This window comes from Mus caroli, chromosome 18 (assembly GCF_900094665.2).
Source record: "Mus caroli chromosome 18, CAROLI_EIJ_v1.1, whole genome shotgun sequence".
Taxonomy (NCBI): domain Eukaryota; kingdom Metazoa; phylum Chordata; class Mammalia; order Rodentia; family Muridae; genus Mus; species Mus caroli.
The window spans coordinates 33,665,297-33,692,074 of record NC_034587.1 but is presented as its reverse complement, the minus strand read 5'-3'; the positions used below and the strand labels follow the sequence as shown (position 1 = coordinate 33,692,074).

Here is a 26,778-nt window from a genome sequence, read left to right as displayed (position 1 = left end):
ATACCAAGATCCAGATAAGGATCTCCAAGCCTCCAGATAAGGGTCACTGGTGAGCCTTCCAATTCTGGATTGTAGTTCATTCCAAATATAGTCAAGTTGACAACCAAGAATAGCCACTACACTCTCTTCTTGGACTTTATAAACAAAGTCACTCTGTATTCTTTTTTGTCTTGTTTCTTCGTCGGTGTGGTGCGTGCTTGTCTCTAAGATGATTTGTTCATCCTCCCTGGTGTCTGGTATCACGTTATGTAGACGTGCTAGCAGACAGCCCATTCTCATCCGTGCAGACTCAGAGCGTGACTGCTTATAGCATACTGCTCTTGCTGAGGAGGGCCTTCACCCCAGCAGAATCTGAGTCCAGGAATATTAAATGTGTCAGAAATTAATTCCACAAACTTCTAGCTTTCAGGGGTAGCTAGATAGGAGGGAATTTAATGTGTGTATTTCTTTTTAATTTAATTTTATTTTAAATACAAAGGCTAAGTTCCCAATTAAGGAGAATTTAGATGTGACTAGTTCAAATGGACTGTTCCTTTTAACAAGGTAACTCTTTTAATGTATCTGTCTGACAGATACACTTTATAGGTATTTTACATACAACATACCTGTGATTCACTCTGTTCCCTGATGATGTACCTTTATTTTACAGTTAAGGTAACAAATTTGCAGTAATTGCATGTGCATTGCAATGAACCCCGAGATGAGCTTCCTGCATTTTAATGCATGTTGTGTTTTTTCCTCTCAGATCTAATTCTAGGGAGCTTTGTGTCGTCCTCGCAGTGTTTGAGCCCATATCAGATCTCCTTTTGAGCACTTCAGGGAGTTATTGACTGCAGCCTTGGCTGTTACACACTGTGACCACTTACGAGTACAGGAGCCCTACCTTCCTCAGCCCTGTGCTTGAGAGGTCTTCAGATATTTCTCAGGCTGCCTAGAGGCCTGTTTCTTTTGATAAGTTACACTTTCAGTTTTCTTTCATGTTAGTGAGCAGCTCCCTGTGGTAATCAGGAGTCCGTGGACTTCACTTACCCAGTTCTCATTCTCTCAGTTGCTGTTCTTGCAGGGCAGGAGATCTCCAGCTTCAAGTGAGAGATGCTGGCCAAGCCGGGGCTTGGTACACATCGATAGCCCTACCACTGTGGGAGGCAGGAGCAGGGGATCAGAAGTTGAAGGTTTGCCTTTGCTATGTGAGTTACAGGACAGCCAGAGCTATGTGAGATCCTGTTTTAGACAGACAGATGGACAGACAGACAAAAAGGTACTGGCCAGAAAAGCCAGAGTGTTCAATACTTCGTGTGGGGCAGGGTACACCTGTATTAATAAGCATATTCATGGCATGACGGCATCTCCTTTCATATTTTTGTAGCAGTCACTTAAGTCAAAGAGATGTTCATATGCTTGAAAATAGTTCATACGAGGGCTGGAGAGCTAACCCAGCACTGAGAGTGCTTTCTGTTCTTCCAGAGCACCCATGTCAGATGGCTCACAACCACAGCTGCCTAACTCCATCTCCAGGGCACCTGCCTGTATTCACATGCACGAACTCACACAGAGACATATACACACAATTTCTTTATAAATCAAGTTTGTACTAGCCATCACGTGTTTAACTGCACATGCACAAGTCCGCATACACTGGAAGATGCTTTATTCATTTGTAGTACTTTTATGGTCTTACAAATTACACAACCCTTAGAATATTGGCATGTTTGTCCCTGTGTAAACTCTGATAAAGAATTAGGTTTGACTGTACCTGGATATTTTATAAATTATATCTTGTCAGTTCATTTTGGTTTCAAGTGATTTGCTGATGTAGATGACTCTGGTCTTTGTTGAAGCTTTATTCACCATTTTAATTTCCTGTGCCATTTAAAAAATGGTTTTGTTATATATTTCATTTATTTATTTTAAAAAATTATCTATTGGCTTTTCAGGACAGGATTTTTCTGTGTAAACCAGGTTGGCTTTAAGCTCAGATATCAAACTGCTCCTGCCCCCAACTGCTGAGATTAAAGCTTGTGGCACAGTGACCAGCCCTTTTCTTCCTCTATATTTCATTTATAAATAGAATGTTTCAGGCTGATTTTTTTGTTTGTTTGTTTTTTGAGACAGGGTTTCTCTGTGTAGCCCTGGCTGTTCTGGAACTCACTCTGTAGACAAGGCTGGCCTCGAACACAGAAATCCACCTGCCTCTGCCTCCCAAGTGCTGGGATTAAAGTCATGTGCCACCACCGCCAGCTCAGGTTGATTTTATGTTGCTAATTATGATTAAATGGAAGAGGCTCCCAGTCTCACTTCCTTTCACACACCTCTCTCACCTGCTGCCTGCAGACCTCCTCTACTCATTACGGGCTTCTTTTGGTTTGTAATCATCTTACAAGTGATAGTTTCTAAAATGAACACATATATTCCACTCCTTTAAACAATTATAATATTATCGCATGTATTTATTTATCTCTGTGTGTGTACACGTGCTCGTGCGCTTGAACATTGCTGTGTGCACGCTGAAGTACACATGCAGAGCTCAGTGGATGACTGTGGAAGTCAGTTCTCTCTTTCCATCCAGTGGGGTTTGGTGCTGAAGTCAGGCTTCGGCTGCAGGTGCCTTTGATCACTGAGCTGTCTCACTGGACAGCCAGTCCTGACAGTTTTTTGAGGTGGGGTCTCAGGGTAGCCCTGTTCCTAATGAACTTGCTATGTCGCTGAGGCTGTCCTTGATCTCTGGGTCTGTCTTGTCTTTCCAAGTGCTGGGATTGCAGAGACTCAGCCCCACGCCCGGCTTCTGCCTTTGTTTTTAAGAAAACCGACGTGAGTATGGCCCAGTGCCCAGTGCAGGAAACCGTATCAGTTTCCACTCGGGTTTTATAGTGAAACACTATTTTTCTTTGTGACTCTAAAGGTTCAACTGCGATGCTGCAAAGATGTGGAACGTGTGAGTCTTCCTTACGGTTAGAGGCAGTGATAACTTTATTGCTTTCTTTTGCTGGTGGTATCTGATAATCCCCCTCCCTTTAGCTATTCTGGGCATGTTTAGTTGTCAGGCGTTGTCCACTAAATTGCTAAAAATAACAAATAAGGGGAGTGTGTTCTAAGGCCTTCCCCAATGAGCTGCACAGTGTGACGTTCAGTGTGGCTCCTGGGAAAAGGCAAAAGGGACCTGGTTCCATTCTCCCTGAATGGATTTTATTCATCTGTTTGTTTCGAATACCAGGCAAACCATTGTTTGAGGCTCCCTTTTCTCACACCCCAGAGCACTTGGGGGACCCACAGCAGTGGGCTCAAAATGCACACTTACTGTTGGTGCTAAAGGCTAACCATGCAGCTGTAGCCTTGTGCTAATGGCTTTTGATAGTGGAGGGAATGGAGACAGAGGAGAGAGAGACAGAGAGAAATTTGAGAGGACAAAGCTATTAAACAATGAGGGTTGGTAATTTGAATGGGAAAGTGAATGTGTGGAAAAGAAATGTACTTAGCCCTAACCAGCTGTTTTGAGTCAGGTTGTTTAAAAAGCTAACCACATATGTGATTCCAGTACACCTGCATTTAATTTAAAAATTTAAACAATGCTTATTTTGTGTGTGTGCATGCACAGGCCCCTGCTTGTGGCCATTCGTGTGTGGTGGTTAGAAGACACCTTGACAGACCTGGGTCCAGGAGACCGAGTGTCAGGCTTAGCAGCAGGCTCTTGGCCTCACTGAGTCAGCTCCATGGCCCATCCTGACTTTTGTTTTAAGCCACAGTGCTCACATGGAAAGCTGTGCCTGGAGCTCTGTTCTCCACTCTGCATGTTTGTGAAACTGTTGAAGGATCCGTAGATGTCTTTCCTGTCCCTGCTGTGGGTCCCAGTGCTGGCTTGTGTGAAAAACAAGCAGACTTTCTTATGCTTCTATTGCTTTGCAGTTTTTCTTGATTTACCTGAGGACTTTCATGGGCTTTCATATTCTCAGGTTACTACCGTCTCCTCAGAAATCCTTTTGTTGCATAATTCCTGCTTTCATCTGGGATGAGGAATTGTCTGAATTTGACTGATTTAACACTGGGGCCAAAAAATGGATTGTTTTCATTTTTTGGATGGAGGGCTTAGACATGTCTGAGGAAAGTCTAGTGTTCATGTGAAGCTGTGTGTGTTGTGTGTGTGTGTGTGTGTGTGTGTGTGTTGGGATGCTGGGAATTGAACTTACAGCCCTACATATGCTAGGCAAGCACTCTGCCACTGAGCTACGTTCCCAGCTAGGGACTGTTAGTTTTCAGTCCTGACCTGCAAATACCCTTTCTTGCTTTCCCTTACTCGCTCTGACCCTAGAGCTGGCCACGCCTAGATGGCTGAGGGAAGTAGGTTTGTTCTTACGTGGGTGTGCAGAAGGTGAAGGTTGACATCAAGTTAGCTCTGAGCTGAATTATGTTCATGGGACATGAACACCCTGCAGGGAGGGAACAGCAGAAGACATTTAGAATCTCTTTAGGGGCCTTTGACCTTCAGGCATCTTTCCTTTTTACTGGAAATGCCCACCACAGATTTTACTGAAGACATTGGAGATATCATAGGCATAGATTTGTGTTTGATGTGTTTATTGCGGTAGAGGCTCACTTTGTTGCCCAGGCTAAGCTGGAAAATCTCTGTCTTCCTGCCTCAGCCTCCCATGTGTTAGGATCCCTCACCCTGGAAGTAGAGTTTCTTATTTCATGCACTTAAAACAACAACAGAACAAAACCAAATACTTTTCTCTCTATGCAGTCACACATAAACATTTTTCTTTATGATTTGAGGATATACTAAGAAAAACTTGAACGTTCAAATAACTTAGTTTCCTTTGAAGATCTTAGCCTGTCTTAGATGCTCTTTACTATGATACACTCAGTATTAATACACGACCTTATGAACTCTTGGAGTAGGATGTAAAAGAACAAGAACCATAACCCTCACTCATTGCTGTCTTGGGTAAATTACTGCTTCTTAGCCCAGAACACACTTGTGTGAACAGTGACTGGAGTGAAAGTGAGAGTAAAGAAGTTTCCCACAGGAATGGAACCAGTTGGATGTCAGATGAATATCAAAGTCTCGCCTTTTAAAAAATTATATATCATTTTAATATATCATATATTATATATGTGTGTATATATATATATAAATGTGTATATATATATATATATATATATATATATATATCCTTATTGATGAAGATGAGGTTGAAGAGGGCGGCATAATGTGCAGTAATCATATGGTTTCTGATACCACTCCAGAGTTAGGCGTATAGGCGAAGGGTAGAACGGACAGTCACAGGTCAGCAGAGGTAGACAGACCCTCTCAAACTCAGAAGGAGAACGTGTGCTTTGCAGACAAGCCTTTTCTCCCATGCCAGCAGTTTCTCAAGACCATATTTAAAGGGAGTAGGATTAGGAAGAAAAGCATGGCTTATAAAACATGCCGACCCACATATGTGTGAACTATCCAGTACTGTGCGTTGCACATTAGGTTATTATTTATGTATGATATTAGACAGACACCCGCTTTCTGTTGTTTTGTTTGTTCAGAGACAGGGTCTCAGTATGTAGCACCCAGTGTCCTGGAATTCACTATCTAGACCAGGGTAGCCTCGAACTCAGAGCTATTGCTTCTGGAGTGATGGGATTAGAGGTATGTGCCATTTTACCAGCCTTCTCACACCTGTTTACTGATCCTGCATATCACCATCAAATGTTTATAAAAGTGTTTTTTTTTTTAAATTGGAAAAGAATCACAATGCATAGATAGATATGCAAAATTTAGTCAATGTCAGGGACTGGGGATGTAACTCAGTTCTGTTTGGTCAGCAGTGCCATTTAGTCCAGGTGTAGGGACACAGGCTTGTAATCCCAGCGCTCAAGAGGAAGGTCAGAAATTTAAGGCCTGTCTTGGCTAAGTAGTGCTTTTGGAGGCAAACATGGGTTATGTGAGACCCTGTCTCAACAAACAAGCATGTAGTCACCACGCAGAAAGAGCAAGTGAAAACTTTCCTTTTCTCCTTTGGCTGTGCTGAAGAGTGACCATGGCCCCTCGCATACCAGGCAAGCCCTCTGCCACTGAGCCACATCCCAGCCTCGGCATTTCCTAATGTTTATTCACTACCCTGGAGGCAGAAGTAGGTAAATCTTTGTGAGTTGGAGGCCAGCCTGATCTACATAGTGAATTTTAGGCCAGCCAGGGCTACACAGTAAGACAAAACAAAATGACTTAAAAAATCCAAACCCAGAAGCCTACACCACCACCAGAACCCGACTGTACTGATGAGATTGGCGTCTCCTTGTTTGCCAGAAGCAGCTACTGTCAAGGTGCTGGCTGCTTTCGCGGCACATATGCATGGTGGATAACACGCCACTCACATATTTTAACAACTTAGGTTTGTTCACTCAGTAGCAGGTTTCACAGTGCTAGCTACTACATAAATAGATGTAGCTCGTTGATTCTACACTGTTGTAGAAAGTCCACAAGAAAAAGTCATTCTCTGTATTTTATTTGAAGAATCGAGAGTTGATACCATAGTTTATCCCACATAAGTATGGCCATGAGGCTTTAAGACTTTTCCAAGAAACATGAACTCCTGGGCCAGGAGGACTGACTGGATGTGGGCATGAGGACGCCCACGTGATATCTGCTGCTCTGATTTCTTAGTAGCCATGGGCAGTAGAGGAAACCATCTCATGAATTGGTGTCTTTTTTTCATAGTTTGGAAATGAAAATTACCTGTGCTTTGCAGTGCTAGAATCATTCAGAGAAAAGGAGGGATACCAGAGTGTCTGTGGGTCTGTGTGCACGCGCACATGTGTGTGCTTGTGGAACTTGGTTCTGTCCCACTGTGTGGGTTCCAGAGATCTGGAGTCGCAGGTTCCTTTCTTTACTGAGTTCTCTGTCAGTCCAAGATGCAGGCATTCTGGTGGAATGCTTGAATTTTCTAGGATTTTTGATCTTTTTATAAAATGATAATTGTCTTGAACCATGAGCTCTCAGAAGAGATTGTGCATGGTTTCTATGTGGCCTAGCACCTAGGGGTTGAAGAAAGGACAAAATGGAACCACCCCTTGAATCATGTTTGCATAGAGAATTGTGCCAAGGACTCTTTTATTACTCTCAAGTCATTATAAATTTAATTGGTATTATGTCAGTACTTAGATCAGAACTAATAGCACATGAAACTCCAATCTGTTTACACTAGTTCCATGGTAGCAGGGGTGGGTGTGGAGTTGGGGACAAATTACAGCTGTGACGTTTGGTCCATTGAATGATTTCATCATAGTCTGAACTCTGTATCAGTCACCGTGGACAGAGAAGTTATGATGTGGACCTGATCTTCCCGTCAGAGCACTTGGCTGTGAACAAGGTCCTGCTTGCTTGTCTTGCCTGGAACGTTAGCTTAGAGACTGAGCAGTGTTTTCTGGGATGATGCCGACAGGTATAGCTGTGAGCTTCCTTCCTTTCCATCTGAAGCAAGAGCCAGGGTTTTTGGAAAGCTTTATAAATAGCCCTTTGATATCGGAGTGGATTTGTAGTCTCCACTTCTGCCCTCTGTTGACCCACACAGACCAGCCAGGCGGTGCCTGTGACTCATGCATCTGTGCTTGCCGGGGCTTTGAGCTTGTTTTCACCGGCTCCAGGTCCATTTATGGGTTTCCGGTTGCTGTATCTCTATTTTTTCAGTTGTATAAATGTTGACTCCATTGGAGAGTAGTAGTGAGGTCACAGCCTTGATTGTCCGTTGGCTGAGTTCCATAGTTACTTGCTGCTCTGAGTGCTTAGTACTTCTGTTTAGAGCATTAAGGTAATTTTCAGAAATCAGTGTGTCAGCCTCTCCCCCCCTGGCCAGTCTGTATATGAATCACTTAAGTTTCTGGGTGGGCTGCGGGCCAGTTGAGGTGTCACTGAGGAATAATCCGCTAGAAACTTCCTCTCTCTTGTACCTGCTTTCAGACAGAGGCTGCAGCTTTACCTGTGTGGTTTATCAGTTTGGGGATACTTTTTGTAGTTGAGTTAAAATGCACTTAAAGCTGTTGTGTATCCACCACTACTGCGCCCCCAGAATACTTGTCACCCCAGAAGAGCACATCTTGCTCCCTGTGACCTTCCCCCAATTCCATCTTCACACGGCAGCCCGTCTCTTTCTGACTCTAGATTGCTCGGGTTTTTTGTTTGTTTGTTTGTTTTGTTTTTTGTTTTTTAATTTCACTACACTCTTATTTATTCATTAATGTGCATGCACATGTATATTGTGTGTGCACTCATGCCATGCCGTCTCTGTGGGGTCAGAGGACAGCTTTTGTGAGTCTGTTCTCTCCTACTATGTGGGTTCCAGGACTTGAATATAGGCTGTGTCGCGCTTGGCGCCAGCCCAGCCAGCTTTACCTGCTGAGTCACCTCTGCGCCCTGGGTTGATGGATTTTGATTTTTGTGGAATGTGGCTTTGGGGGTTAGTTTAATTGAGGTCAGGGATAATTTCTCAGTCTATCCTTCCACCCTGTGAGCCTGGGGACTGAGCGTAGAACATCTGGTTTGGCTTCTGGTTGGTACAGTTACCCTTGAAGCCACCTTGCCAGCCCTTTTGATTGTTTTTTAATTGCTCTTTTGTTGTTGAATTGTAAGAAGACTGCAGTTCTTCATTTATTTGTAGCCAAGAGCTGGGAGCTGGGCCCCAAGTCCACATACCTGCATGAATGAGTCCTACCCCCAACTGAGCTGAGTCACTCACACCCCCACTTCTAAGAATGTGAGGTGTTGGCTTTTGCTTCCTCTTCCTGCTTTGGCACACCCTATTCGTCTCTGCTTCACTGGACCTTTGGTCCAAAGACTTGATTTCTGGTTCCTTCTATGACAGAAAGGCAGGAACTCACCGGCTTTATTATTGCTGCTAAAGTTTGATAGTCCCTCTATCCTTTTTACTGAGACCATTGTTTTCTTTATTAAAAAAACTTTACAACAGCTTATGTGTGTATGTGTGCCTATGTACTCGCATGCCATGTATGTGAAGTACCCAGGGAGAAGAGAAAAGGGTGTCTGATCCTCTGGAGCTGTGAGTCACCAGACAGCGTGGGTTCTGGGAACTGGACTGAGGCTTCTGGAGCAAAGCACTCTTAACTGCCGGGCCCACGAGCCCCCTTTAATACTGGAAAAATAAAAGTGATATATATTAAGAACATTCTTGATTTATTAAAAAAGAATGTCTGCGTTTTCCTTATTACAAGCAGGTGCTCCTATTTGTCCCCCATGAAGGGACTTGAGTTGTGATGTGTAGGCATGGTCAGCTGAGAAGGCACACTGCACCCACTCGGTGAGATCCATGAGCTCTCAGTGGTTCTCTGCTGACCTCAGCAGTTCTCTGCTGACCTCCTTGTATGGAATGGGCTTCTCAGCCTTGGCCTTGTCGGGTCTCTGAGGATATTGTCTTGGCTGCTTTATTTCCTGAACCAAGCATTTCAGCCTCTCAGCATTTGCTAGCTGTAATTATAGTCATGTGCTGAGCAGGCTGGGGAAGGCCCAGTGTCTCACTGGAAAGATCTTGACACTTAAAATATTACCTGATTTCTTTCATGAAACTTTGGGGTCAGTCCTCAGGGTAGAAGATATCCTAGAAACTGGATATGGCACCCCTCTCTTCCCCCACAGCCCATCCTCCTTCTCTGCCCCCTTCCCTCAGCCCTCCCTTCTTCTCCTTTTCTTCTGTTCTGTCTTTCTTAGACAGGGTCTTGATATGAGGCCCTGGTCAGCCTGACTTTCTTTCTGCCATGGCCTTCCTTATGTGTGTGTGTGTGTGTGTGTGTGTGTGTGTGTGTGTGTGTGAGTGTGTGACAGAGAGAGAGAGAGATTGATTGATTTCTCTTCTTTTAGTGGTACTGGGAACTGAATTCAGGGCTCCACATGTCCTAGGCAAGTGCTGTGAACTACGTTACATAGCCAACCTCCCAAGGTAACAAGCTATCCAAGTTATACTCCCCAACTTTCTGGTTTTGTTTGTTTGTTTGTTTTGTTTGACAAGATTTCACTATGTATCTCTGCCTAGCCTGGAACTTCAGTCTGTAGCCCAGGCTGGCTTCAAACTCAGATTCTCTTGTCTGCCTACTCAGTGCTGGGATTAAAGGTATGCACCACTCTTCGTTTGTTCCTGTGGGTGCACATACGTGTTCAGCTGCTTGTGTGCATGCACATGTGTGTGTGGAGACCAGAAGTCAGCCTTCATATTTTGAGACAGGATCTTTCCTGGGTCTGGAGCTCACCCAGGAGATTGAGTTGGCTGGCCTGTAAATAAGGACCCACCCGCTCTTCCTCCCCAGGTCCACATCAAGCAGTTTACTAGCCGAGCTATCTCCCCAACCCTAAAAATTACATCTTTAGTCTAGCTCTCCTTCATGACTTCAGATCAATCTAATTTCATCTCCTATCATCCTGGGTATGTCATAGGCACCTTATACATAGTAAAAATAAAATTCATAATCTTTCCTTCCAGTCTTGGTCCTGGTCCTGGAGTCCTCAGCTCAGTAAAGGGCCTGCAGGCCCAAGCTAGGTGTGTTGGTTGGGAAAGCATTTCTGTCCGTTCTTCTCCCTGACATCTGACCCTAGTGCAGGCTACAGTGAGGGACTTGGTGAGGCTCTGTGGTTGCTCTTTCTCCTAGTATTTCTTAAATCCCTCTGCTTTTCTTTACGTGTTCATTGTTCACTGTTCGATATTAAGGTGCTGTCTTTTGTGTTTGTTTGTTTGTTTGTTTGTTTTGGAGACAGGGTTTCTCTGTGTAGCTCTGGCTGTCCTGGAATTTACTTTGTAGATCAGCTGGCCTCGAACTTAAAGATCCAGCTGTCTCCATCTCCCAAGTGCTGGCATTAAAGATACTCGGATTTTTGTTTGTTTGTTTGTTTGTTTGTTTGTTTGTTTGTTTGTTAAAGACAACAACCTCTAACACAGTGGTTCTCAACCTGTGAGTTGAAACCCCTTCCACAGGGATAACATAACCTAAGACCATCAGAAAACACGGATATTTACATTATGACTCATGACAGTAGCAAAATTACAGTTATGAATTAGCAACAAAAATAATTTTATGGTTGGAGGGTCACCACAAAATGAGAGACTGTATTAAAGGCCACAGCATCAGAAAGTTTGAAAACCACTGCTCTAATAGATTTTCAACATTTACATGTATGTTCTATAATCCTGTACTTAATAACATCTCAAAATTGCAGATCTCAGACAACTGTATTTGCACATCACAGACAACTGGACCAGATGCTTAGCCTCACGGCAGCTGCCCTGGACCCGCTGGGCCTCTGGGGATAAAGCGACCTATCTCGAGCATGCCTGTTGTCTGGTCACAACTCATAGTCCCTACTGTGAGAAGCTGAGTTTTCATTTTGGGCTTTAGTGAGAAGAGGTGCTGTACTCACTAGAGTTTAAAATCTAGTGGCTTCACGACAAATGTTGAAGCAGGAGGATCACTGTGTGTTCCAAATGCCCAGGTAATTCTCCTGTCTCTGTAGGAGCGCCAGGGTTGTAGGTTCAAGCCAATCTGATCTCTTTTTTTTTTTGTTGGCTCCCAGGACTGTCAGCTTATGTGGCAAGTGCTTCTCCCTGTTGAGCTGTGTTGGTGGCCCAGAGGAAACATTTTTCAGTATTTCATTTTAATGATTTTCCTTGCCAAGATGGATCTTAAATAGCTTAGGAAGAAAGAAACGGTAGCTGGGAGTGGGGTTTCTGGGAAGGCACACAGTGATTCGGTGCTTAAGTAGGAGGCTGGTTTTGATTCCTGTAGACACTGGGACACTGTCCATTCTTACAGTGGGGAGAAAGGACAGGCACACCACAGGTTGATTCTGCAGCAGAAAGCAGAGTAGTTACTACCTTCCCCTCATTGGTGAGCCGAGAGACAGTGGAGTACAGTTTGAGAATCAGAGACAAAAAGTGTGAACTTGTTTTGGAGTGCGGACAGGTGGACAGGCTTTAATGGGGTTGCTGGTCACAGAGTGTCTTTTGAGGGCCATGGTCTGTGGAGTGTTTTCTTCCAGCAGTTCCTAGCCACTATAGGCATGGATAGGTTTAATATAGACTGGCATTTTGACAGATAGATGCAACAGGGGGAGAGGGTAAAGGAGAAAAGTGTGTGCATGGAAAAGAACCTTTTTATTTTTATTTTTTAAAGAAAATTTACAAATCCTTTGCTAGTCTGTGGCAGCTAGGCTAGGTAGGTAGGTAGGTAGGTAGGAAAGGGAAATGGTGGCTGGCATTCTGGACATGGTAGAGTGTGGTGTCAGACACACAGGAGGTCGAGGCTGTGGTGGTGAGCGGGCCGTGAGGAGCAGGCTCGGGAGCTGTAGCTGTGCAGTCTGGTGGAGCGCCTGAGCTGCGTGGCTGATGAGGAACAGGAGGAGCGTGGGGTAGTGTCGGTGTGAGGGAAGGCAGAGAGCCCAGGGAACGAGGCTCACCCGGCAGTTGGGAGTCAGGTGCTGAGAGTCAGGCGGACACCACGGTTGCCAAAGGAAAGTGGGCAGAGTTGTTCTGTGAGCTGAGAGAGCGAGCGAGCGAGCGAGCGAGCGAGGGAAAAGGACTGAGTGGAGACTGTCGTGTCTGTCAGCTCTCACTGAGTCTCTACCACCCAGGAGAGAGGTTAGCAAATTACAGCTGCTGAAGGGCTGGCCTGTGTGTCCCTGAAGGCCAGCTGTGCTGTTCCTTAGATCACACCACTGGTCCACACATTGTCGACGGCTTCTTTTGTGCCGCAGTTGCAGACAACCCCATAAAACCTAAACTATTTATTGTCTGGCATTGCAGAGGAAAAACTTACTGATTCCGATTTGGACAGTGGCTCCCAGACTTCAGCAGGTTTTGGAATCACTGGGTGGCTGTAAAAACACAGATTACTGGACTCGACCCAGAGTTTCTGATTCAGTGAGTGGTTGGGGCATTTCTGACAGCGCCCTGCCGATGCTTGCTTCTGGGATGGGAAGCACAGGGTTTCGTCTCCTCCTAGTGATGGTTTTTTGGCTGAGCTTGTTGGTGCCATTTGCTTTGGACAAGCTGTCCCCACTGCCTCTGCACTCCTGTAAGCCTTCCTTCACCCTTGTCCCTCCAGGGGTGTCTGATAGCCTGGGTTTTTGTACAGCTTAAATGGAGGTTGTCAGGGAAGGTAGCCTTGGAGGTCACATAGCCTCAGGGAGCCTGAGGGGGTAGCCAGTGGTTTGGAAGAAGAAAGGTGCTAGAGCAGTATGGCACTTTGTCATGGTGGATTGAGTTGAACGGGGAGCAGGGGATCCGGCTGGCTTGGTGTGGAGCAGTGTCAGCTTCTCAGGAAAGCCACACTGTCTGCTTACTGAACAAGTTGCAGGCTCCTGTCCTTCAGCACAATAGCTTCCAAAGGCGTTCCTAACATAGCTTCTAGAAGATGCAGGTACTGGACCCTGCTGGGCAGCTGCTTGCTTTCTCTGAGCTTGTCCCTCCCTCAGTGCTGTAGCTGTGCAGTCCCCATGGATCCTGGCATCTTCGGTGGGAGTTGCAGATGGTCATTACCTGTTTCTCACGTCAAACCCTGACTTCCTGCCTTTGTGATGTTGTCTTCATCCGTTCAGGTCATGGACGTCCTTGCTGTGTCAAAGATGCTCCCACGGGCTGCAGAGGCCTTTCATTCTGCCTCCTGACTTCCTGCTCGTGCCTTTTGTCTGTTCCTTTTGCTTTCTCTCCCTCTTGCCTTCCACATTGGTTTGCTGTCTGCCAAGATAGACTCCCTTACCTTTTTAGCACAGCTTGGCCTTTTTCCAGCCTCACTGTGGTGGGCAGCTGCCATGCCACCCTGTGACCAGCTGCACTTCTAAAGACTGAGAGAAATGAAGAATCTGTGGCCGTGTTTGTGTGTGCGTGTTTGTGCATGTGCGCCAGTGTGTGTGAGTGTAGGTGGAGGCCAGAAGTCAACGTTGGCTGCCCTCATTAGTTGCTCTCTACCTTATCCTTTGAAGCAGGCTCTCTCAGGGAACCTGGAGCTTGTAGATGTGCCTGCCTGCCTGACTGGTCAGGGGGTCATCCTGTCTCTTACTCTCTACTGCAGAGATCTTAGGATCTTTGTGCTATATGAAGTGCTGACAATCCATACCACCAGCTGAGCCATCTCTCCAACCTTTTAAAAAATTATTTCTTGTTCTTCCTCTTCTTCCTCTCTTCCTTCCTCTTCTTCCTCCTCTCCCCCTCTCTAGTCTTTTGTTTGTTTGTTTTTTTGTTTTTGAGACACGGTTTCTCTGTGTAGCCCTGGCTGTCCTGGAACTCACTCTGTAGACCAGGTTGGCCTTGAACTCAGAAATTCACCGCCTCTGACTCCCAAGTGCTGGTATTAAAGGCATGCGCCACCACCCCCAGCCCTTGTAGTCTTTTAAATAACAATCAAGTGCTAGGTTCATAGGTATAAGCCACCGTGCTTGTTTCTTAGACTTTTAATCTGGAATGTTAAGGGACAGATGAGGATGAAGTAGCCTTTGCCTTCAGTTTTCTGATTAGTAGGAAAACTTGAAGTTGGCAGATCCTGGGATTCACCACAGGAGAAAGTGTGTTGGCTGTGGTAGGACAGATTCAGAGCCGAGGGTCTCTGAGAACAGGAGCCTCCCCAAATCTCTGATGCAGAAGAGTCGAAGACAGTCTTGTCTGTTGCCCCTGCAGCTTGAATTGGAGGCATAGGCTGGAGGCTTTGATCCACCGTGTCTTTCCTCTCTCCATTTCTCCATTTTATGTTTTACTTTAATGTTTAAGAGTCTGTGGCTGAGGGAAAATTGAGAGGCATAGAGAGGAGAGATGTCAAAACCCCAGAGGGGAGAGGATCAGAGACAAGAACCTGATAGCTAGTGTGGTGCTGCACACATGTTCCCAACACTTGAAAGGCTGAGGCAGGAGGATTGTGAGTTCAAAGCCATCCTGGACTAAAAAACAAACAAACAAACCAAGCTACATGGTATTAGAAAGAAAGCCCTCAAACCTTCTTTTTTATACCCAGGGCACAACACGCAGGAGGGAAAGTGCAGGTTTAGGAGAGAGTTCATTCCTAAGAGAAACCTGGAGAGAGTCATGGGTGAATTACCTCAAGAGTCTAAGAGATTGGGTCATGTCGGCGAAGTTGTGGGTACTTGAGCCCTGTCCCTCTGATGAGACTGAAAAGCCAGTCTCAGATGTCCCTCTGTGGGCAGTAAGTTCAACAGTGGCACCTCCCTAGCTAGCTATGCTGAGCCTTGCAGGAAGTCTCAGAAATTCTTAATCAAAAGAAGGTCCCACAAGAATGTCACTGCACCCAGAGCTCTGTGGTTTGATGGCCCGAGAGAATTCCCTAGGGAAGGGTTACGAAAGGAACTGTGTGCCAGGCAGGTGACAGCTGCAGTCAGGACAGCACATGCCTTTCCCAGGACTGCTGTGGGAAGGTGGGTTCCGGGGTCCCTGGAGCTTACAGGTGACCATTGTCTGTGTGCAGTCCACAGAAGCAGAGGGTCTGGCACCAGATGGGGTAGTTTCTTACAGATCCCAGAGTCTAAACTGCAGGAACTTGAAAAGGTTTGCTTTATAGCTATAGCTGTTGACCCGCTAAAAGCCTAAGGGCCTGCTCTGTTGTGAGATCAAGGCTCTGAGGTCTCTGTTGACATCAGAGAAGTTTTAGTCGTAAATCTATATATATCCAGGGGCAAAAGGGTAGAGGCCAAAGCCCAAACAGGAAAGCCATTGTGAAGAACAATCTCTCTCTGCCTTTGCTTCCTCTGGTGCATGCTCCCTATTTATTGAACTTGGGAGGGAAACAAAAAGGACCAGTGAGTGGACCAGTATTCCCAAGATGCTTTCCCGGTGCATGCACCACTTCAACCAGCATGAGCTGCTGCTATGCAGGGGCCGGCCATCCTAGACTCTAGGACCCAGGCACAGAGAGAACCAAATTCTGCCCACTAGACGTTTCCTTCTCAGATAAGGTAACACTTGAGAAAGGTCTGGAAGAGCTGGTTTGGGGAATGATTAGGTCCTGGGGGAGAGACCAAGGAGCTCATTTCTACACTTGAAGGATGCCTGTGAGCCAGACAAAGCCAACCAGCCTTAATCTGCATCGCTCATGGCCCCAGCCTGCAGATTTATGTTTGGCTTTAGCAGCCCACAGACGAAATAGCTTTGACTTTCACTCTAAGATGGAGAGCTGGTGGAGAGAAAGCTTTGCGTGTAAAAGGAAGACCCCAGCCTCAATGAGGAGGTCAGGAGAAGACAGTCACTTCATGAAGGTTCTGGATACGTTCTGAGACAGGGCTAGCAGGGTGTGACAGACTCACCGATGGTGCACAGTGGCTTTGTCCAGACCCAATGCAAGAATGGAGCTGCTGTCCCAGAAAGGGGTGGCTCTGACTTTGTGATCCTTTTAGGAAGTAACTACAGAAAGTCAAGGGAGAGAAGGTTAGCTAAATCTCGGTTCCTTCATTTTCTTTATCCTCTGTGATGGTTTCGTGTACATTTTTGGTTGGGTTTGTTTTCTCGCAGTTGTTTTTGAGAGAAGTATGATTCCAGCATAAAAATGTTTATAGAGACATTTGCCAAATGATGTGGCTAGAAGTATAGGATCCTTTAGGTCCAGAAGAGCCTTTGGTATGAAGTATTTGTGGACACATCTCTTCTCATGTTCTGTGTTGATTTCTTAGCTATAGTCACTACAAATTCATACGTTTCTAAAAAATCTTTTCCCATTTCTTGGAGGCCAGAATGAAGGTATAATGGGCCAATGCTTCTTTTGAAGGGCTGCAGAAAGAATGCTTGTTTAACTCCTCCGGCTTTCTTATATTTTTGGTTGTGAACCTAGCCTTTAATGGCTGAGCCATCTCTCCAGCCCTCTTCCAGCTTTCTTATAGACCAACCACTCAAGTGTCTACTTAGAGCACACATGCCATTCTCCCTCTCTGCCCTTCTTTATACCACCTGCTTTCAAGGACATTAACTGGATTTAGAATCCATAATGGGGTGGAATCTGGAGACTTCTGTTCCTGATTAAGAGCGGTTTCAGGGGTAGCAGGGATCAGAACTTCAGGGCACGATTTGTGAGATAGGTTTACCTCACAGCAGTTCACCTCACATAGTGGGTTGGATATCATTTGGGCTTAGTTATTCTTGATGTGGAGACAGGAACTATTGAAGTACTTAGAAAACCTCCATTATTGAACTATTTATTTATTTTTAAAGAATTGTCCATTCAGTTTATTTAAAGATTTAAAGGGCTGGGTTTGATGGCACATACCTGTAATCCCCAGCCCTTGCAAGACGTGAGGCAAGAGAACTGCTGCAAGTTCAGAGCCAGCCTAGGCTACACATGGAGTACCAAGGACAGTTCAGGTTACATAGGAAAATCCTGTTTCTAAAAATAAAAGCCAACCAGACAATGAGTCTTAAGGAAGATAAGCTTATTTACACTATCTTTTTAAAAAATACGTTTCCATACCGTGTGCACCACGCATGTACTTTGTTTGCATATATGTATGCATACTATATGTGTTTCTGGTGTCCAAGGACATCAAAAGAACGTATTTGATCCCCTGGAACTAGAGTTATGGATGGTATTATGATGTAGGTGCTAGGAACTGAACCTGGGTCCTCTGCAAAGAGCAGCCAGTGCAGTGCTTGTAACTGCTGAGCCAGCTCTCTAGCCCCCAGTCTGCCTTTTTTTTTTTTTTTAAACTTGAAGAGCTTGGGTTATACTAGTATAAAATTCATGAAAGAGTGAAGGGAGAAATGCTCTGGGATATTGTATTGATGCTGAAGATTATAATCTGCATTTGTTTGGAAACCTGGGCAGGATGAAGTGGCCCTTGCTGATTTTAAGTTTATGTTTTTGCCATCTGTGTCAGCAGTTTGTCAGACCAAAAGCACCAGACCCAGGTCCCTGAGTACTAGCTACGGCTGGGAAAGTCCTGCTTCCTCCACCAGCTCTGTCAGCACCCAGCACTTCTCATGAGGCTGGGTCCAAGGTGTCCAGGTGGCATGTGGCACTATGACTGCTATCCTGTGTGGGCACATTCTTCAGTGATGAGCCAGCAGTCATCAGTATGTGCCTCTTAACTCACAAGTAAACTCTATGGGCTGTTTATCAAAGGAAGTTCAGTCCCCAGTCTATCACAGTGATAGGCCATATCAGTGTTAGCAGTGTACTTAAGGAAAATTCCATAGCAACAGTCCACAGTTGGGGCCGACCAATTGTCACAGTCCTGATGGTTTTTATGGGGCTCCTGGTGTTGTAAGGAAGTGGGTGCAAGTTGGCAGATGGGAAATGAGTCAGGGTAAGGTCAGGTTAGAGATGGGCTCACAAGAGCTGGTACAGGTTTGTATTTTGCTTCTGCAGAGTGAGCCTTGGAATGCGTGGTTTGACAGCTATCTGGCCATAGTGGGAGAAGTTTAAGGCAGAGACTTAGAGACTATATATTAGAGCTTTGGTGCAAATGAGCACCTTGTAGATAGGCTCTTTTCCTGTCTGTACCCTCACGTCCCAAGCAAGCAGGTCCGGAAGGTCTGTCAGCAGGTTGTGATGCCTCTAGAAGGACAATGATGTGTGGCCACCAGCCCTCCACTGGAGACTTCCCCTGGGCCATATAGGCACCTTTTGTGAAATGTGGAGGGCACCGGTGTCACCTGGATTGGCTGTAGCAGCCCCAGTGCAGGTCCCTCCGTCACGTCCCTCGGGAGTGGTTCCGAGTATTCTTTGAAGACGGGTACTATTCCTCTAATGGGCACTGGCCTGTCTCCTAAGAGGGAACACAGCCACAACTTTGTTCCCAGGGCAGGAGCCTGTGGTAAAGCCACCATGCTTTTGGGATGAGCACAGGACAAAAAATGTATATACATCATTTCCTTTGACTAATCTTTGTGGTCCCAGCCCTGATGTGGCTTCTGAAAGTAGTTGTTTCTTTGTGGAAGTTGAGAGTTTTAATTTAGGAGAGAAGATGAGCTTCCACCAGCCTGCTTTACCCATGTGTCACTGTTCTGGATCGTGGCGGCAGCAGCAGACGCATTAGAAAAGCAGACTGCAGCCTGGCTCATCTAGCTGCCTGAGAGAGATGTGCAGTTGACTGGGCTCATGGACAGGGTGGTGCATGCTGTCTGCTCTGTACACCAGAGGCTGTGGGTGCCGGGCTCAGACCATAGAAAGCCCTCAGAGGAGACAGTCCATTGTGGGGCAGGAGCTTTGTCCTGGAATTTTCTGGCCTTCATCTGTATAATGTCATGTACTTGCTTTAGGGGAAAAGATGCTATGGCCTGCCCTCTACGGGGCCTTTGTGCTCCCTATACCTGGCCAGGTCCTCCCGTGGTCTGAGCAGAATGCTGTGGACAGGTGAGCTTATCTGTCTCTTATTTGGTAGCATGTCTGCTATCACTGTCCAGGGAGGACACCAGAACATGTGTTTGTAAAGACTGTCTATACCTGCTCACCTTGGTCCTAACCCTTCTCTCTCATATTGCAGCAGAAGAAGTCCTACCTGGAGCGGAGCGTCAAGGAGGCTGAGGACAACATCCGGGAGATGCTGATGGCTCGGAGGGCACAGTAGGAGCTGCTGGGAAGCGCCTTCCCTTCTGATCCCTCACATCCTGTCACAGCAGGGGCTGTGCAGGGTACTGCCCTCCCTCTGCCCAGCGGCCCCATCTCTCCACCCTGAGCCCCTCAGGTCCCAACTGAATGTCTGCCAACCCCTGCTCAGGACACTCTTCTTTCCTGGGGCAAGCCAGGAGCTCTCAACAGAGGGAGGACTGGGGGGCAGATGGAGAAAGCTGTCCAAGCCTCTCACTAGGCATGTGGGTTAGACCAGGTTAGACCAATAAAAAGCTATGTCTTTCCTTTATGACATGTGCTTTCCTCCATCGGAGGAGAGAGAGGCAAGTGTCTTCCTCAGCTTGTGTCCCTTTTTTCCTCCCCTTTCTGTCCTTTGACAGGTGACTCCTGGGCCTCTGTATAGAGCATAGGAGGAAGAAGATGACAAATTGATAGGTGTGGCGGACAGGACAGAGCCACAGTTGGCTTCAGGGTTCCTTCCCTGTTTTCTCCCCAGAATTCCAAAACAAAGTTCAGTGGCAAGCAGCATGTCTGGGCTCTGGCCCTGTCTGGCCATGGTGTGCCCGTAGCCCTGCCTGCTAGTGCTCAGGACAGCTCACTCTCTGTGCAGCTTTCAGGAACTTTACTGCAGGTCAGTTAAACACAACTGTTACTGAAAACTAGATGTAAACTTAAGTATTTAGAACGAAAACGACTAGTAAATACTCAGAACTCCTCCCTTCCTTCCTCTTGCCTTGCACTTGGCCATTACACAAACTCCTGGGATAGTTGCTGAGTGCAGCCAGGGTGTTATTTGGTGGTGGGCTTTAATTGGGAGCACTGATCCAGTGTGTAAAGATATAACATTGTTTCTTGAGACATGAGTTCATCTAGCCAGCTTCAACTTTCACTTTCTAAGGGATGGAAGTACACCCCCCTCTCCTTGAACCCTGCCTGCCTTCCTCTGCTGTTTTAGATGACAGCAGGCAAGGCTGCCCTGGTGCTCTGTAGCCAAGGAGACTGACAGCTTAGCGACACCCTGTGGCTGAATGTGAGAAGAACAGGTTGGTTAACTAGGAGTGTGGGTGGGAACAGGAAGAGCCTCTGAACTGTTTACTCTGTGATTATGGACTCTGGAGAGCAGCCCTGGGCAGTCCACAGTCACCCAGAGGTCCCTTTCCCAGGGCCCCAGCAAAAGCAAGTCTAAGTGGTGTTGGTAAATATGCCTGCCTGAGCCATCTTTGACACTGGGTCATGGACCGCACACTTTTAGGAGGTAGCCAGAATAGAAGAAAAGCTCCTCTTTGTGAGTGGACAGTAGGTATCACATGCTGACCTGCTCACATCTTACGAGCCTTGGCGGATGGAATATAACAGAATCTGGGAGATTCAGAAGCACAGCCCCATGGTGGGTTAGATTACCTGGAATAATTCACACAGCCAGATTTTGGACAGATTTATTGAAACATAAAGGGTATGAGCAGAGAGATCTAGTAGTGTGTCACATATTGCCATTACCTTGAGTGCATAATTTAAACATTATAAATATATATTTCATAACTAAGCCTTTGGCCAAAAAAAGTAAATTATTTAGCACATTTGTTAAAGATCAGTAAGAAATGAGTTTTGAACATTAAAAAGATCAAGTCACTGAACTAAGTAGCAGTAACCCTTCACTAATCTAAAACTCCATAGGACAGAAAGTGGAGGTGTCTGCGCAGAGCTAGCCACTTTATAGCAATCAGAAGAGATGGGACCAGGCACACTTATCGGAGGTGGCGCAGAGCGGCCAAGCAGAAGAGCTGGGCTCATCAGGTGATCAGGTGAGCATGTCCCAGAGGCAGCAGCAACACAGAGCAGTCCAGCAGGCTGTGAGGCAGGTGGATGGGCCCAGGTCGTCTCTTCTTTGGTCTTCCACCACATACACTGGAAAAGGAAGGAAGGTGAGAGTGAGATGGGTCTGGTACACACCTCAGGCCTTCAGTCGCCTCCCAGGAGCAGAGAAGAGTGACAGCAGTGACGCCATGCAGCCTGTCTCTCCTGTGTTTGCCCAGGACGCACAGAGGAAGGCGGCCTCTCTCCTCCCATCACTTGAGAACAACCTTCCTCCTCCTGGGAATGAATACTAGGGACATTATAGAATGACCTAAGCAAGGCAGTGAAGCTGGCGACCCTTAAATAGCTGAGAAGCCTGGAAGCACTGTCCCCTACACTACATAGGTGTGTGTGTGTGTGTGTGTGTGATGTGAGGGAACACTCCTGCAGATTCAGCTAAGCCAAGCAGAATTAAAATCTGTATTTTAAAGGAATGATCTGGAATAAAAAAACAAAACAAAAAACCCCACCAAGCAGTGGTGGCACATGCCATTAATCCCAGCTCTCAGGAGGATATCTAAGTCCCAGGACAGCCAAAACCCCACAGAGACCAAACAGCAATAACCCCCTCCCCCAAAGGTAAAAATGAGTGATACTCAGCTGCAAATTACACTGTAAAGCACATGGGGCAGGGAGTGCAGACTGCAGGAAGCCTTCAGAATGGGGCTGCAAGTCTGAGCCTACATTTGATGACACCTCAGTTACTCTTGCCCTAGGGGCAAGCTTAGAGCTTAGAACCCTCATCAAATCCATACCGTCAAACTTGCACAACAGAGAATTTGTGGGTTTTATGAATCGGACCAGCCATGCAAGCTGGCCTGGTCCTGTGTTTTCTGTTTACACCTTAGCAGCTCTGGGACGTGTGCCCTGGCGTATTAGGGATCTGGCACAGGTTTAACCCTAGACCACTCAGTCTCCAGCTTTTAACCATCGGGGAGGTTGCTCACCATGCCAAGACTTAGTGAAAAGCCCACCGCATAGTGTCATCCAGCCCTTGCTCTCCCTGAGGGGCAGGCACTGGGCATAGTCCTGCTGCCCGTCCTGTGAGACCCAGTGGACCTTGAGCTTGCTCAGCTACATCAACACAAATACCAGGTCCTGCTTCCTTCACTGCCTCTCCAGATCAGCCAAGGTCACTGCTGCCAGGTCTCACCAGTGCCTGGAAACCTCCAGCTCATCCCTCCCAGACTGCTGATGGAGGTTAAAAGATGCCCAAGGCATCCATTTCCAGAGGACGACAAGTCTTCCAAAAGCTTTTCTGACTCCCCCTCCCTGTCACAGACGCTAGGAGGATGGGATAGGGACAAGGTGGGGTCTGAAAGTCTCCTACCTGCCTCTTGCTTTCAAGTTAACCAAAGCAGCAGTAACTGACCCACAAGTAAGTCGGAAGAAGGACTTCCAGAGCTTCACAGCATGGGCCTAGAGATGGTAAATCTTCCAACAGCCATCTTCTAGACACCCACCTGCTCCCGGGAGAGGGCCTTGCATTTCCAGAGGGTGTCTTCTTTACTGACTGTAAAGCCTGGGCTCTGCCTCAGGACTCTATCCATCTAGGAGCCTCACAGCTCTCTATTCTATGTTGCCACTGTCCCTGTCACCTCTATGAGGGAATCTGCCTTGAGAATTCTCACACCTTCCCACTATCAAATCAGTCATGTATTCTGTGCTCGGTGGGTAAGTCCTGAAGCTGAGCTGAGAATGCCAGCTGGTCAGACAGCAAGCAGGTGCTGCCACAGAGATGGCTCCAGCCAGGTGTTCTGTACCCAGTCAGATGGACTGTCCTGGTAACTGCCTTTTACAGCTTGTTCAGTTGGAGATCCTCCTTGGAGATCAAGTGCCCCCCTGTGGCCAGACTTGGGACAAAGGCTCGATTCTAGGTCCTGTGCTTCTAGGACTTAAGAAACTGGCTTCCATTCTTTTCAATCAAAGGACTAACCTCATTCATTCACTAAGGTCACAGGTGTTATTCTGTTTAACCACTAGTAGGGGCCTTTGTATTGGTCCCAGGCAAGAGGGTCTGTGAGGCTCTATGACTAGGCTAGGGTGACATCAGATGTAAACTCCCTTACTGCTTTGCCTCCTTTGTTGAAGCCATCCTTCCAACTTGAACCAGCTGTCAGTCTTCTTGGCCCCAGCCTGGTATAGTCTTCAGAAGATCAAGGACCTAGAACTGTGCCACCTGGGTGTAAATACAAGAGTTGGTGGTGGGGTAGGAACGCACAGGGTGGGACCCAAAGGTCAGAATGGCCCCCGAAGCCTTGGGTGCAGAACAAATTTGGGAGGACTCAGATGGTTATAGGCAGGGCCTCTTGTCTTTATGCTAGATGGGCCATGCCAGGAGGCACACAGTCTCTTGTGACCAACTGCCTATCTAACAATCCCTGGGGTCTTTCTCCAGGCCACCTGACATATCACACCAGAAGCCCGTTAGTTCCAGGATAGTCTCCAGCCTCACAGGCCTACAAGGGTAGGCAAGTAGGACAGGGCAGGGATGAGTCACCAGAATGTGTGTGAAGGCTTCAGGTGATGTCAGCCTGACATCTGAAGCCTTCACTTGCTCTACTCTGACCTTCTAAATGATTAAGGCTCTGGTATGCTAGAGTCTCCAAGTCCTTGTGCATGCTTGTGAGTACATCTGAACAGTGTGGCCTAAGCACGGAGGAGGCAGGGCGGGTGGGCAGGCGGGCAGGAAGCAAGAACCTTCACCAAGAAGTCTGCACTTTGAAGCGATATGTTCCAGCCCAGAGACAGGTTCCCTAGAGGGGTTTGTCCTCTACTGTCAGGAGCGCACAGGCAGTGACCCATGAGGAGTGCCACTAGTGGAATCTTGGTTGCCACCCCCCCACATAAGGCATACAGACAGACAGATGGCAGCTAACTAGTCTTCCTGAGATTCCAGAAGATTCCAGAATGCTTCTCAACCATGTAGACCAAGAGGCAGATAAAAGGAGAAATCTTAAGTGTTATCATTATAGAGCCTCAAAACAGAATGGCTTGTACCTCTCATGCAGGCCAAAGGGGCTCTGCTTCACCCCATGGAGGAGGATACTCATGCCGGTGACATTATTTATTGCTAGCACAAAGGTGCCCCATTGCTTAAGGTACCCGCTCAGCCCACAGCAAAAATCAAGCATGTGAGGGAGGGTATTTGTGGCCACAAGGACTGCAGTGGGACGGGCTCTTCTCTCCCCCCCGCCCCCCCAGCTCAGCTCAGCAGCTTGTCAGTAATGTCTCCTCTAGACGCTTTCAAAGGCTGAGGGTGGGAGAGGTTAGGAGATGCTTCCACATGCAGCCTCAGCCAGGTTCCATGACCACAGATCCCTTTGCCCGCTGAGTCTGGCTGTTCTCAGTCCCTGTGTCTTTTCCACTCTTCTGTCTCAAGCTGCTCTCAGAAGCTTCACCTCTAACCTCACGATCGCTTCAATGAAACTGAATCATGAGAATGCCAAGTCTCCTCAATTACTCTCTCCCTACTTCAGTGTCCTAAGATTCTCGGAGGCAGACCAGACAGAGCCGGAAGGTAGTTTCTCACTGATTGGGACTTCTCTGACTGACTGCCACCCACTTGCTTCCATGGTCATGGACTGGTGTGGGGAAGATAAGCACAGGAATGGGTCCTGTCCCCAGGCTCAACAAGTGCAGCCGAGAGGCTAAAGTAAACTAGGGAACCACTGGGTCATCCAGGTGAGCCCCAAAGCAATCCTGCCAGGGATCAGTCACCCAGGTCAGCTTGCTAGTTAGCACTCTGCACTCGCACATCTGTGAGCAGCAGTTCTGGATGAACAAAACACAGGCAATGGGCAGTACAGCACACAAAAGGCTACACTACACAATGGGGCCCTGTCCCCAAACTCTAAAACACAACTGGGTGCATCTGTACAAGTTGCGCTAGCCTAATATCTAGGTCTGCACTGCCCCCTCTAGCCATGCACAGGGACGAGATTGGTTAGAGTCTGAGGCAGCTGTGAGCCTCCAAGCTGGAGACAGATGCCAAGTGATGTGTAGAACTGAGATCGCCTTGGCCATGATAAAGATTCGGAGTGTCAAAAAGTCTGCTGAGACTATATAGTTAAAGGCAGATCCTTCCCTGTTCCTTCCACCCCACTGCCTCCTAGACCTGGGCTGTGCACATCAGTCTGGCTACAGTACAGGTGCCATGGGACATGCTGTTGTGGAGGGAGAAGCCGATCTTCCTGTGCCTCTGGTTCCCGTTTGAAGCTAACGAAGGTCAGCATTGTTGGTCAAGATCTGGCTCCTGCCCTGCTCCAGAATGTGTTGTGGAGTCAGAGCCCATCCCCTGATAAGGACCTGCTCCAGTACTCAACTGTGACAGCAAATTTCCCCCAGGCCTGCTGACCCTTCAAGGAAGCTTTCCTCAGCTGCCCGACTCCTCCCTCGTTGCTTGGTTCTCTGAGAATGATGGTGGTTATGCACATATGCTCCAGTTCCAATCCTGACCGCCACGCACGCACTAATAATATGGAAGAAGTCACAGCTCTGACCTTCTCATAACCAGAAAGTAGCACAGACAAAGTGCATTATGAACAAAATGAGGTGAGGTGTTTGGTGGGACCTAGTAGGAACTAATAGGTGACACCCTATATAGGAGAAATCATGAAAATACAGGTTTCCTTATTCTGGGTCTGTGAGGGAAGGGGCTTTCAGCAATCCATATTAAGACATTTTTAAGTGTAGTTTCATGTGATTAAAGGGTGATACAACAGTCTAGGCACAAGGTGAAAGGAGTGTGTGTGTGTTGGGGGAAGGGACACAGACAGATAACAAGCAATGATCAGGGTAGCAGGCAGGTGCACACAGCTTTAGCTGATGGGATCCTGCAGGGACCGGGAGGGTGAGATACTCAGACATTTATTTCCTTGGATGAAACAAAGAACCTCACACAGATGCAAGGCAAGGCAACATCTTCCTGGGTGTGGTGTCTACAACTATCACTAATGCAGATACTAAGTTCTAAAGAAAACAGGAAACTAAGCAATTGATGTCAACATTTAAGGAATAAGGAGATGGCTCAGGTGGTAAACTGTCACACAATTGTGGTGGGGACATGAGTTCCATCCCCAGCATCCCTGTACAGAAGCCAAGTGTGATGATATGTCCCTGTAATCCTAGCACTGGTGAGGTGAGACAGGGCAATCTCTAGAGCTCACTGGCCAGCCAGTCTAACTGAACAGGTGAGTTCTAAGTTCACAGAGGAACTTTGTCGAGAGAGAGAGAGAGAGAGAGAGAGAGAGAGAGAGAGAGAGAGAAGGAAGGAGGAGGAGGAGGAAGCAGCAGCCAATACTGGCTTCTGGTCTCCACATACAATGTATGTGAACACACATCTTTAAAGGTCATTACAGAGTAAAGGGTAAAGTGCCTCTAAAG

The 26,778-nt window shown here is 46.9% G+C and overlaps 2 protein-coding genes across 2 annotated transcripts in view; one reads left to right on the top strand and one right to left on the bottom strand.

Annotated features, from left to right (window-relative positions):
• Positions 1–19,831, top strand: part of Pfdn1 (prefoldin subunit 1) — a 52,263-nt gene extending 32,432 nt beyond the window's left edge. Inside the window, exon 4 of the mRNA XM_021150814.2 lies at positions 19,454–19,831. Coding sequence (XP_021006473.1) covers positions 19,454–19,537 — 84 coding nt within the window. The 3' untranslated portion in view covers positions 19,538–19,831. The remainder of the gene's footprint in view (positions 1–19,453) is intronic.
• A 1,127-nt stretch (positions 19,832–20,958) lies between these two features.
• Cystm1 (cysteine rich transmembrane module containing 1) overlaps positions 20,959–26,778 on the bottom strand; it is a 54,873-nt gene continuing 49,053 nt past the window's right edge. Inside the window, exon 3 of the mRNA XM_029471962.1 lies at positions 20,959–21,444. Within this exon, the coding sequence (XP_029327822.1) occupies positions 21,338–21,444 (107 nt within the window). The 3' untranslated portion in view covers positions 20,959–21,337. The remainder of the gene's footprint in view (positions 21,445–26,778) is intronic.